This window comes from Vulpes lagopus, chromosome 4 (genome assembly GCF_018345385.1).
Source record: "Vulpes lagopus strain Blue_001 chromosome 4, ASM1834538v1, whole genome shotgun sequence".
Lineage (NCBI taxonomy): Eukaryota > Metazoa > Chordata > Mammalia > Carnivora > Canidae > Vulpes > Vulpes lagopus.
The window spans coordinates 92693096-92706042 of record NC_054827.1 but is presented as its reverse complement, the minus strand read 5'-3'; the positions used below and the strand labels follow the sequence as shown (position 1 = coordinate 92706042).

At 35.7% G+C, this 12947-nt stretch overlaps 1 protein-coding gene across 7 annotated transcripts in view; it reads left to right on the top strand.

Annotated features, from left to right (window-relative positions):
• The window catches only part of HERC2 (HECT and RLD domain containing E3 ubiquitin protein ligase 2), a 243873-nt gene that overhangs the window by 92812 nt on the left and 138114 nt on the right, over positions 1-12947 (top strand). For all 7 annotated transcript variants that reach the window (XM_041751247.1, XM_041751245.1, XM_041751249.1 and 4 more), the window contains 6 exons: positions 2762-2990; positions 3104-3228; positions 7784-7962; positions 9342-9526; positions 10715-10870; positions 11552-11737. In XM_041751247.1, coding sequence (XP_041607181.1) covers positions 2762-2990; positions 3104-3228; positions 7784-7962; positions 9342-9526; positions 10715-10870; positions 11552-11737 — 1060 coding nt within the window. The remainder of the gene's footprint in view (positions 1-2761; positions 2991-3103; positions 3229-7783; positions 7963-9341; positions 9527-10714; positions 10871-11551; positions 11738-12947) is intronic.

The following is a 12947-nucleotide window of genomic DNA, read 5'->3' as shown; positions in this document are numbered from 1 at the left end:
CATTTAAAAAATTCACTTAACAAAGCTTAATTCTTAAAAAGCATACAATTTGAGAATCTTTATTCATTAGGTGAATTTAATATTTTAATAGTTATTTTGATTCCTAATGTGTTTGAATTTAGGTGTTCTGATTAGTTTTGTGTAAGTTTATTCTTCATTTTCTTATTTCTTGATAAAGTTTCCAAAATAGTTTTTTTCTTTTCAGATACCTTTAATTGTTTGAAGTTTTTCAGTTTGATTTCTGGACATTCATCATGTTTTAAAAAAATTTAATATTTGTTAATTCCACAAAGTGTTAATTTAACCAGCACTTCTCTTCCTGAAAAACATAGGGGTTATAGGGATGCATCACACCTAAACTCCCCTTTCCACTTTCTGTGTTTTAATTGTCAGATAGACTCTTACTACACTGGATCCAGAGTACACTGATTTTTATGTGTGTGTTTGCCCTTAAAAGAAAAACACTCCCAATTGCCATATGTAAGATACATTGCTGATTTAAGACATGAAAAGAAATTTTCCTCCAATTGATTAGTATCAGCATCATCATTTTTAAAAAGATCATACTTACTTGGATAGAGGCTGTTTTTTTTGGTTTTTTTTTTTTTTTTTTTTTTAAAGCAAATTTGTCATGGTTGCTTTTATCCTCCCCCTCCTGGGTATCTCCGTCATACATTTTGTCATCAAGGTCTGTGAGTTAGAGTCTGGAAAATCTGTTTGCTTGAATGCTTCTTAAGATAATTTAACAGGACTTAGCTTTTTAGGTTATGTGTTTAGTTTACTGGCAGTTTGATGATGCTCTGTCTTCTGATTTTTATTGTTGTTGATGAGAATTGTTATATTAGTGTAATTATCTCTTCGTAGCTAATTTGCCTTTTCTTTTTGGTAGCCTTTCAGATTTTTTTTTTTGTTTGTTTGGTAATTTTAACTTACTATGTCTAGGTGAGGATTTATTTTTGTATGTATAACTTGAGATTTTGATTCTCATTAAATTTGAGATTACATGTTTTTGTTAAGTATTGAAAAGTATTCACTCTTTACTATTGAAATTGCACTCTTCTTTATCTACTCTTCCCCTTGGAGAGTCCTTCTCTATGTATACTGAACTTTTCTCATTCTTCCGAAGTATTACAACTTTTTTGATATTTTTAAATCTTTTTATCTTTTAAAATGTTCACTTTCTGTCCTTCCATTTTGCCTTCTGGTTTTAGTGCTCTCTTTTAGTTCACAAATCTTTTAGGTGATTGTTCCATATTTTTGAGTTGTCCATTTATTTAATAAATACTTGTATGATCACGGCACTACAGGTATTAACTTGTTAAATCCATGTGCCCCCTTCTGAGAAGTAGGACTCCTGATGTGTATTGCACAGATGAGGATGTACAGAGAAGTTCAGTTATGTAGCCCAGGTAGGGTATCCGTGCAATCATGGAGGTTCAGGGTTGGAACCTGGGTCCAGGCTTTTCACACTTCTGCCTGAAGGTTTTTATTCTTGTAGCTGTTTTTCTCATTTTTAGAATTTATATTTGGGTCTTTTTCAAGGCTTTCATTTTGTTCATTATGTTCTTCTGGGTTTTGTGCCTTCCTTGGTCTCTAAGAACATTTATTATTTTTAAAGATTTTATTTATTTATTTGAGAGAGAGAGAGAGAGTAGGGGGTGGAGGAGAGGGACAGAGAGAGTCCTAAGCAGACTCCATGCTGAGCTCAGAGCCTGACACAGACCTCAATTTGACAACCCCACGATCACCACCTAAGCCAAAATCAAGAGCTTATCTGATTGTGCCACCTAGGTACCTCAGAACATTTACTTTTTTTATGGAGTCATTCCAGTGTTTATATTGCTCCCTTACTGTAGGAACTTGAGTTCTGTCTCTTAGAAGAACTTTGTCTTTGATTCTCTCCTGCGACTTAGTGTGGATTGTCCTTTCCAACTGTAGTACCACTTTTAGAGGAGGTCTTGCTAGGGATATCTCTTTGCCTTTGGCTCTGGTGATGTTCCCAAAGGGAAGTTTTATATTTATGTCTCTGAAGTGTCATGATTTTCAGGTTCTAGATGTTTTGGTGTTCAGTTCTTGACTCATGGATATCTATACCTGGAAGATTGGTATAAATTTAATTTTACATCTGCTCACAGACCAGGCCAGGTCTCTGATTTCTTGTGGGGTCTCTTTCTACCCAAAGCCTTCAATGGGCAGTGTTGCCTTCAAGTTCTGGTTGGTGATAGACAGGTGATCTTCAGCGGCTTCTGCAGGAACGTCAGGCTCAGTGGGCTGTCATGAGTAGTTTGAATCTCCTACCTGAAGGAGGCTTTGATCTGCTCTTAGAGCCTAGAACCTCTTAGCTCCTGCTGTCTCTCTGAGTTCTGGTATGGCCCTCAAAGAGCTTCCTTTGATTATACTCAGCTTGGCTGTATAATCTTTTAATGGTTTTTTGGTTGTATTATATTCACTCTTTCTCTGTGTTTGGTACAGAGGGTTGGGGGTATGGTAGAGGTTACTCTTTAACCTCTCTGTTGATGCTAAGCTCTTTCATATATGTATTTAAAGTGGGTTTAAAAAATTCCTCATAAAAGTACCTTACCATCAATTCTCAACTAGTATGGGTAAAATTTTTTAGTCTGTTTAAGAAAATTCATATATCAGAAGTTTTTCTTTTATTATTTGAATAAAACTCAATTTGAGGTATTATTTAATCTTTAATAAGATTTGAAATCCCGTTGTTTGTAGGGCTTCTAAATTAAAATTGTTTTTCTCTTTTCAGTTGCATGCTGCCATTAGTCACCAGGTTGACCCAGAATTCCTTGGTTTAGGTCTGGGCAGCGTCCTCCTCAACAGCCTGAAACAAACCGTAGTGGCCCTGGCCAGCAGTGCGGGCGTGCTGAGCACTGTACAGGCAGCTGCCCAGGCTGTGCTCCAGAGTGGGTGGTCCGTGCTTCTGCCCACTGCTGAGGAGAGGGCCCGGGCACTCTCTGCCCTCCTGCCCTGTGCAGGTGGGCTTGGGTGAGGAGCAGGGTTGGGGATGGGGTGAAGGGTTGGGAGCAGGAGAGGGGACCAGGAGGGGTTGATAATTACCTCACTTGGCAAAAGTGCTTTCCCTTTCCAGTTTCAGGCAATGAAGTTAACATAAGTCCAGGTCGTCGATTCATGATTGATCTTCTGGTGGGCAGCTTGATGGCTGATGGAGGGTTAGAGTCGGCCCTAAATGCAGCCATTACTGCAGAAATCCAGGTATGTTTCTGGGAGTGTGTATGTGAGCTGCCTGAGGTGATTTTTACCTGTCAATGAGTTCAGATTGAAATACTATATTCATGTGAGGAAATAACAACATTTGCCAAAAGGTTGCCCTGAAAAACTGAAACATAAAGCATTTAGTAACATCCAAGTATTTCCTATTAATTAAAGCTTTTTTTTATCTTGCTAGTTAAAATAATTTATTGAGATATTAAGTATGATAAAATATACACACTTTGGTCTATTTAAATCAATGTGAGAGATACTATAATCATGTTATGAATCATCATCATGAAAGTGCTGACTTTACTTTCCATCATTTTAGAAAGTGCTGTTGTGCCTCTTTGCACCCAAAGTTAGGACTCCCCTGCCTCTCCCAGATTAAATTAGTTTTGCCAGTTTTGAATGTCATATAGTATATATGGAATCATATAGTATATGTGGAATCATATAGTATATACTGTTTTGTGTCTGCTTTATTTTGCCTTTGATAATTTTCAAACTCAACTACATTGTTTTTACCATTGAGTATTTTATTGTATGATTATGGCACTATTTATCCATTTTGCTGTTAGTAGACATTTGATTTTTTTTTTTTGACACTTGATTATTTTTGATTCTCTAAAGCTGCTTTGATCATGCTGTGTATGGTTCTTTAGTGAACATATGTTTTTTTTCCTTGGGTAAATACTTTGACTTATAATTTGCTAGATCTTAAGGTGAGTATGTTTTTATAATTTCCCAAAGTGGCTATGACATTTAATTTGAACCATCCTGTGTGAGAGTTCTAGCTCTTTCTTGACCTCACCAACATGAGACATGTCATTCTTCATATATTTAGCTACTCTGGGTGGGGTAGTGTGGTTTTTAATTTTGCATTTTTATGTACTTAATGGTCATTCATAGCTCCATTTGTTACTTTCATAGTGGCAGAAGTTTTTAATTTAAAAACTAACACTGATGAAATTAGATGAAGTAAATATATTAAAAATGTCTTTGAAAGCATACCTAAATACTTTGATTAAATTGAAAAACCATAGAAGAAATCATATAGATAGCATTAGGAGCAGTGACAGTTCTTGTGTAGTTGTGTTTTCCAGATACTGTGCTGTGTACTTTAATTTTCTCTGTTAACTTTCTCAATTGCGTTGAGTGGAAAAAGTGGTTTAAAGTTTCATTTTATAGATGTGAACATAAGTACCACAGAAGTATGTGATTTGCTAAGGTGTCGAGACAAGTGAGTGGCAGGCTTGCTGACTCCAAGCCTTTTTTTTCTTTATCTTGCCACACAGCTCTGTATGACAGCTTGCCTGATGGGAGCAGTGATAGTGAACAGCTTCAGGCAGTCCACATGTGGCTCAGACAGAAACCTTGACATGACACAAGTGGGATTTTTCGAACCTATTAATTAATTTTTAAAATTTTATTATTATTTATTTATTTTTCTTAGTTTCAGGGGTAGAATTCAGTGATTCATCATTTGCATGTAACACTCAGTGCTCATTACATTAAGTGCCTTTCTTAATGCCAGTCACCTTCTCTCTACCCATCTCCCCTCAATAGACATTTCTCCAAGATGACATACACATGTCCACCAGACACATGAAAAAAATGCTCAACAGCACTCAGCGTCAGGAAAATACAAATCAAAATCAAGAGACACCACCTCACACTAGTTAGCATGGCTAAAATTAACAAGTCAGGAAACAACAGATGTTGGTGGAGATACAGAAAAAGGGGAACCCTCTTATACTGTTGGAGGAATGTAGACTGGAAAACAGTATGGAGGTTCCTCAAAAAGTCAAAAATAGAGGTACCCTACAACCCAGCATTTGCACTAGTAGGCTTTTATTTAAAGGATATAAACATAGTGATTTGAAGGGGTATCTGCACCCCGATGACAGTTCCAGGAGCACATGGGTGGCTCAGTGGTTGAGCATCTGCCTTTGGCTTAAAGGTCATGATCCTGGGGTCCTGGGATTGAGTTCTGCATCAGGCTTCCTGTAGGGAGCCTGCTTCTCCTTCTGTCTATGTCTCTGCCTCTCTGTGTCTCTCATGAATAAATGCATAAAACCTAAAAAAAAAAAAAAAAAAAAAAGCAGCAGTGTCCACAAATAGCCAAACTATGGAAGGAGCTCAGATGTCCATCAACACATAAATGGATAAAGAAGTGGTGTATATATACACAATAGAATATTACTCAGCCATCAAAATGAATGAAATTTTGCTATCTGCAATGATGTAGATAGAGGGTATTATGCTAGGCGAAATAAGTCAATTAGAGAGGGACAAATACTATATGATTTCACTCATGTGGAATTTAAGGAACAAAACAATTGAACATAGGGGAAGAAAAGGAAAAATAAAATAAGATAAAAAGATGAAAATCGAGAGGGAGGTAAACCATAAGTGATGCTAAACTCTACAACCTATTAATTTAGTTAGCAAATGTTTATTCTTCATTTCCTTTTGGGGGGATTGTTGGAGGGGAGATGTTGCTGGGCTCCAGAGGCTATAGAGATATATAGATTGTGATCTATATAATAACTAAGGTACCTAAAATAAAAGAAAATTAAGGGCCATTTATTTTAAAACAAAATTATTAGTAATCTACAAAAAGGCATAAACAAAAATCTCATCATTTAGGAATTGCTACTATACCAATATCTGTTATTAACAGTTTTGGTATATAGTCTTCCAGACTTCTGAAGATGCAGATGTTTACCGATGATACTGATTACAGTGCTAGAATTAGTCTCAGTGGCTTATCAGTTTGCATCCTTTTTACTCACCACGTTGCCATGTCTTCTATGTTGAATATTTTATTATACTCATTTATTCTGTTGCTTTGGGGAAGTCTGTCATATGGAAAGGGAATTCCTTCTTGTTTTTTTTTTTTAAACAACCTTTATTGACCATTTATGTTTTAGATATTTTTACTACTATACATAATTATTCTTATAGATTAGAAGTCATTGAGTATAAGAATGTTTATTAGGAAAATGTTCTGGAAATGAAATTGTGCTGGGTCAAAAGCATGCATATTTTTGATCTTTCTGATTCATGTTGTCTTCTTATTCTTAAGAGTGGGAGGCCCAGTTACAATCCCACCCCTGAAATTGGGTCTTCATCCCGACACCCCTCAGGACTGGGAAAGGCTATTCATGTTTAGACTGTTCTGGCTTTTGTCATTAGAAAATAAGGCCCAGAAAGAGAACTTTTTTTGCTTTTTCATAGTAAATTTGGTCACTAGAACAATGCTTGGCATGTCCTCAAGAATATTTATTGCATTTAACTGGCAAAGATACCTCCTATTTTTTTTCTTTTTAATAATAGCTTTATTGATATCTAAGTCACATACTCTAAACTTTACTGTTTTAAAGTGTATAATTCAGTGACTTTTTTGTATATTCGCAGAGTTGTGCAACCATTATGACAACTGTCAGAACGTTTTCATTACTCCGGATGCCGCTTAACAGTCATTTCCCATTCCCTACTCCTTCCTAGCCATTGATGGCTACTAATGTACTTTGTGTATCTGAAAGATTTTCTGGCACTGAACTTTTCATATAAATGGATTTATACAATCTGTGACCTTTTGTGTCTGGCTTCTTTTTATAGCCTAGTGTTTTTCAATGCATATTTATGTTGTACTTCATTTTTAAAAATTGCTAAATAATATTCCTTTGTTATGAGTATAGCACATTTTGTTTATCCGCTCATCAGCCAATGGACATATAGTCATCTCTACTTTTAAGTTATTATGAAAATGCTGTTATGAACATTTGTGTATAGGTTTTTGTGTGGACATATGTTTTTTCTTATAGGTGTATGCCTAGGAATGGAGTTGTTTAGTTTTATGGTAACTGTATGTTTAATGTTTTGAAGAATGGCCAGATTTTTTTTCTTAAGTGGGATTTCCGTAGGAATGTATGAAGGTTCTAGCGTTCCACATCCTTGTCAATCCTTGCTACTGTCCAGCTTTTCTATTATAGCCATCCTAACAGGTGTGGATATCTCTGATGACTAATGATGTGGAGCATCTTTTCATGTGCTATTAGCCATTTATATATCTTCTTTGAAGATATGTGTATTCAAATCCTTTGCTCATTTTTAAATTGGTTTATTTATCTTTTAATTGTTGAGTTATAAGAATTCTTTTTGTATTCTGACACATGCCTCACGAAGAATATATCCTCTCATTCTTGGGTTCATGTTTGCAAAACAGATAGACTGTGCATGTATGGGGCAGATCATTGGGTATTTTTGAGATCAGGAGTGAAGGTTTTAGGTACTTCCCAGAAAGAAAGCAGCTAGAGACCATCAGCCGTGAAAGCCTGGACGTTGGATTTGTAGGATAGTCGGTTTAGAAGCTGAGCACCTGAATAATGGGATTTCAGACAAGCTGGGATGGGCCAGTGTCATCGGGTGGTTTGTGAGTTAGTGCACAGAGGCTGGGACATCTAGGCTGGGAGATCGGGGCTTAGCTCATGGTGCCTTCACCCTTGCTGCTAAGATAACTGGTAACCAGTTTCTATTTTATGAATTACAGGATATAGAAGCCAAAAAAGAAGCACAGAAGGAAAAAGAAATTGATGAACAAGAAGCCAGTGCCTCAACATTTCACAGAAGTAGGACTCCATTGGATAAAGATCTTATTAATACAGGGATCTATGAATCTTCTGGAAAACAGTGTTTGCCTTTGGTTCAGCTCATACAACAGCTTCTTAGGTAAATAGTATTAGATATATTTTTACAGGATTATTGATTTTCACAGTGAAATAGTGAGATCTAGCACTAGGATCTGAAAAATGTGTTTGGGTGTTGAGGAAATACTCTGAAATTTATCTAAAATAGGTTTTGGGGTAAAGAGCAGACTTTTTTGATTTTTTATTTTAATTCTAGTTAGTTAATATACAGTGTTCTTAGTTTCAGGTGTAAAATAAGGTTAATTCAGCAGTTTTATAAACTACCCTGTGCTCATCACAAGTACACTGTTTAATTTCTATCACCGATTTAACCCATCACCCTGCCCCCATCCCCTCTGGTAACCATCAAGTTTGTTCTCTGTAATTAAGAGTCTGTTTTTTTATTTGTCTCTCCTTATTTCCCCCTCCACTCATTTGATTTGTTTCTTAAATTCCACATATGGTTGAGATTATACAGTGTTTGTCTTTTTCTGTCTGACTTATTTTGCTTTGCATTATTTTCTCTAGTGCCATTCATGTCATTGCAAATGGCAAGATTTCTTTTCCTTTTTTTTTTTATGGCTGAATCAGTATTGTGTGTATATGCCACATCTTCTTTATCTGTTCATCATTGATGGACTTTTGAGCTACTTCCATAATGTGGCTATTGTAAATAATGTTGCTATAAACATAGGGGTGCACGTATCCCTTTGAATTAGTGTTTTTGTATTCTTTGGGTAAATACCCAGTAGTGTGATTGCTGGTAGTTCTATTTTTAACTTTTTGAAGAACCTCCACTGTTTTAAGAACAGACATTTAAATTACAGATGAGAGGATAGGTTAGAGTATGTGAGGTAGAACTAGAGATTTTAAAGATTTTCACACAAGAGAAAATTGGAGTTTATGAGATAAACAGGAAAAGATTCTTATTTTCATGAGTAAGCAGTAGATGCAAATGAAAATCATGATAATTATTATTTTTTAAACTGTATCATTACCTCATTGACTTGTTAGGCAGATGGATAAATGATAAGTGAATGTTGTCTTTAAGAGTGTCACATCTATATGTAAAATGCAGCTTTGAACAAAAATAATGACATGGTTTCCCACACTCCCACTGCCCCCCAACGGTCTGTTCAGAAGTTTTCTATCATTTTGGACCATTCCACACAGCTTTTAGGAGCACATTTGTAAAGCAAAGGGCATCATTATATCTTTTGTAACTTCTGTCTTCTCTGCTCAGTTTTGACTGAGGTTGTCTTTATTGCAGACACATCTAACACATATTTGAGGAAGGAAGCCAGCTGTAGGTCATCTGGGTGTATGATCTGTATTTCTGATTTTAGTTTATGTCGTGATTTCTTAATAGCTTTTTTTAAACAGATATAATTTTAATTTTGCAATCCTCTTTCCCCTGCATAGGAACATTGCTTCTCAGACAGTAGCCAGATTGAAAGATGTTGCTCGTCGGATTTCATCATGTCTAGACTTTGAGCATCATAGTCGTGAAAGAACTGCTTCATTGGATTTGTTGCTGCGCTTTCAGCGCCTTCTTATCAGTAAACTTTACCCAGGAGAAAGTATTGGTCAGACCTCAGATATTTCTAGTAAGTTGCTTAAAATTAAAATGTCTTTGTGTATTTTGCTTTCTGATGTAGGCTTTTTGACATCCCTATTCTACCTTCCCAGAAATGTTGTTCTTATACTGTTAAATGTAACGATTTGGGGCAACTTCAGGTAGGTAAGTGTAATATGTGGAATGAATCATCATTGGAAGAAGGGTGGGTCTCAGTTATAGCACTGGTTTTTGAGCTGCTGGACATGAGACTAAGTAAGTCTCCTGGAGGGTGTAGGTTGCTCACCTATGGAATTGAAATAATATCGGAGGAGGTCTATGAGAATTAAAATAGGATGATACGTAAGGGCTCAGCTCTGTGTATGACATAGAGTAGAGTACTTTCCATAAGCTCCAAAAGTAGTAGGTGGCTCTCTGTAAGTTGGCTTTCTCTGTCAAGGATGGAAAGGTCTGCTGCTTTTGTTAATATTTTTATAGATAGTATATTTTAAAATATCTTAGTTCCTGAAAGAGTTAGGCATTTGTAGATGATAGAAAATTTCAGGTTGAAATAAGTGAACTTACTTCTAAAGAGGTGCCCATCTCAAAGACATAAAGTCACAAGGACTGAAGAGTCATTAAGAGCCATTTAGGAAGAAAAGTTGAAAGATTTTATAAGATTGAAAAATGCCTAACATTGTTCATTGGGAGTAATTTGCAAGTGTTAAGACTTGAATTTTGATGACATTTGTATTGGATATAAGATTTTAAAACTATATAAATTATGACTTTAGTTTTTATACAACGTTCATACTTTTTTTTTTTTTTTTTAAGATTTTATGTATTCATGAGATACACAGAGAGAGAGGCAGAGGCTTAGCAGAGGGGGCGAAGCAGTTTTCTTGCAGCGTTCCTGTAGGGCTTGATCCCAGGACCCCAGATCATGACCTAAGTCAAAGGCAGATGCTCAACTACTGAGCCACCTAGGTGCCCCTATACTTTAGTATTTATACCCAAAGTTTCTAGGTAGTACAGTGTATAAAAATTGACATAACCAAATTCACTGTATCTCAAACTATGTGATCTAAAAAGAGCCAGGGATTAAGGGTTAATAGCTTCTGTTTGAGATTATTATTATAGGTAAAAGATGTATAGATGAAGGTGAAAGAGTAATTAATGCAGTTTATTTACAAAGTAAATTTTAATGGTAAAAATGAAAAATTTTAAATCTTTCTTGAAGGTCATGAGCTTATGGGTGTCGGTTCTTTACTGAAGAAGTACACAGCCCTTTTGTGCACACACATTGGTGATATACTGCCTGTGGCAGCCAGCATTGCTTCTACCAGCTGGCGACACTTTGCAGAGGTGGCCTGCATTGTGGAAGGGGACTTCACTGGTACCTTTTTTATATCCTACCTTCAGATATGTGTTTATTTTCATAGATTGAGGAGACTTAAAATTTATCCTTTTCTGATAAACCTGCATGCCTTTGCCCCATACATTTTCTAATCCTATTGGCCTTTTTTCTTTTGTTTTTTCACTTGCTGACAATTCTTTTGTTAAGCAACCTGCTGCAGGAGTTGTGTCACTGTATAAATGTTATTAGTGATTTAGAGTTATATCACCATTATTAACATTTTAATAATGAGGTCACTAGTAATTATCTAATTTTATTTCAGCAGCATAAAAATTACTTGCCCCTTTCAGGACCTTAATAAATTCCAGTGTTGCTTAATATGTTAGTTAATTCTGTGACAGTAGAGCATTATTATTGAGTGCTTTTTTTTCCTGATAATAAATTTAGTTTTCTGGAAACAGTTTTCTGAATATAAAACTAGTTAATACTTCTATGTTGAAATAGTGTTTTTGAAAAGCATTCTTGTAACTCAGGGTTCCATTTGATACTTTTATCTGTTCTTTCAAAATGAAAGATAAAATAATCTTGTAGAGATGTGCTAAGAGACAAGCATTCCTTATTTTGTGATTTATTAGAATTGTGTGAGCTTAAAAGTAGTTTTGTAGGATACATGCTTTATTTAGATCTTAATGCTTTTTTTTTCTTTCTTTTAAAATGTAGGTGTTCTCCTTCCAGAGCTAGTAGTTTCTATAGTGCTTCTGCTCAGTAAAAATGCTGGTGTCATGCAGGAGGCTGGAGCTGTCCCTCTGCTGGGTGGCCTTTTAGAACATCTGGATCGGTTCAACCAGCTGGCACCAGGGAAAGAAAGGGATGACCATGAAGAGTTAGCTTGGCCTGGCATAATGGGTATGGCTGCTTAGCTTACAGAACTTCCATTCAGGAGAGTTCTATCTTAGCTAGCCTATTCCTGCCTTTTTAGAGTACTTCACAGAGACCCAATTTTTGCCATTTTCACTGATGGTAGTATAAGTGGAAAATGAGGATAATCCAAATCAGAAGAGATTTAAGTTATATTTAAGGAAGATTTTTTCTTAATAATGGTTGTTACTTTGTGAAATGGACTATTTTAGAAAGTTCTGGAAACCCTTTCTTGAGTGGTGTCTCCAGAAGGTACTGTCGGAAGTGATTAGATATGGCTCAGCTTGGGAGGCAAACATCAGTGTGGGATGACTTTCTGAACTCATTCTATCTGACATTACAGAGTTATGGAATTCCCATAGTCAGCTGAGCACTTGGTCTATAGTGCTTACCAAATTAGAATATAACTTGTTTTTTCAAAGTTTCTAGCTTTGACATTTTTGAACCTAAGTCTGCGTTACCATATGTATGGTTCTGACTTTCTGGACTCAAAGAATTAAATTCAATTTTTTGGTTCAACTTTTATTTTATAGGAAAGCTCAAGGAATGTGGGCTTTTTCTTCTCCCATTATAAACTGTCATATTGTAACATGGGAGCTTCAAGTAAGAAGTAACAACTGTGCTGAAGAAAATAACATTAGAATGTCAAGCATAGTTTTTAACTTTTTATATCACTAATATTTTTAGTACCATTCTTCTACTTTTGTGAACTTAAATGTTACTTTTGTCTCTATACTCACTATGGTTGAGGGCATTTAATCTGATTAGTAGTTTAAACTCATTAATTTAAAGACATTTTTTGTGTGCGTGAAATAAAACACATACTCAAAAGTACAGAGAACAACGCTGTGATTGATCATAGAGAAAATAATTTAACATCCATCCAGATTAAGAAATTGAATGTTGGCGGGACCATCCTACACATCAAAACTGCTTTTTGTCTTCTGAAAGATTCCCCTCTCTGATCTTGTGTGGTCATTGGTCTGCTGCTTCTCTTGATCATTTTATCAGACAGGCATGTACCCCTTAACAATTTAGTTGTTTAAACATTCTTATGTCTATTTCATGGTAGTTTATAGGGTATGCTTTAGTACAAATGCCAGGTTTCCATAGTGATTGTGCTGATTTTCATCTCCATAGAATATGAGAGTTTTCACCGTTCCACTTTGTTGCCAAGAGGTCAAATGTCATTTTTTCT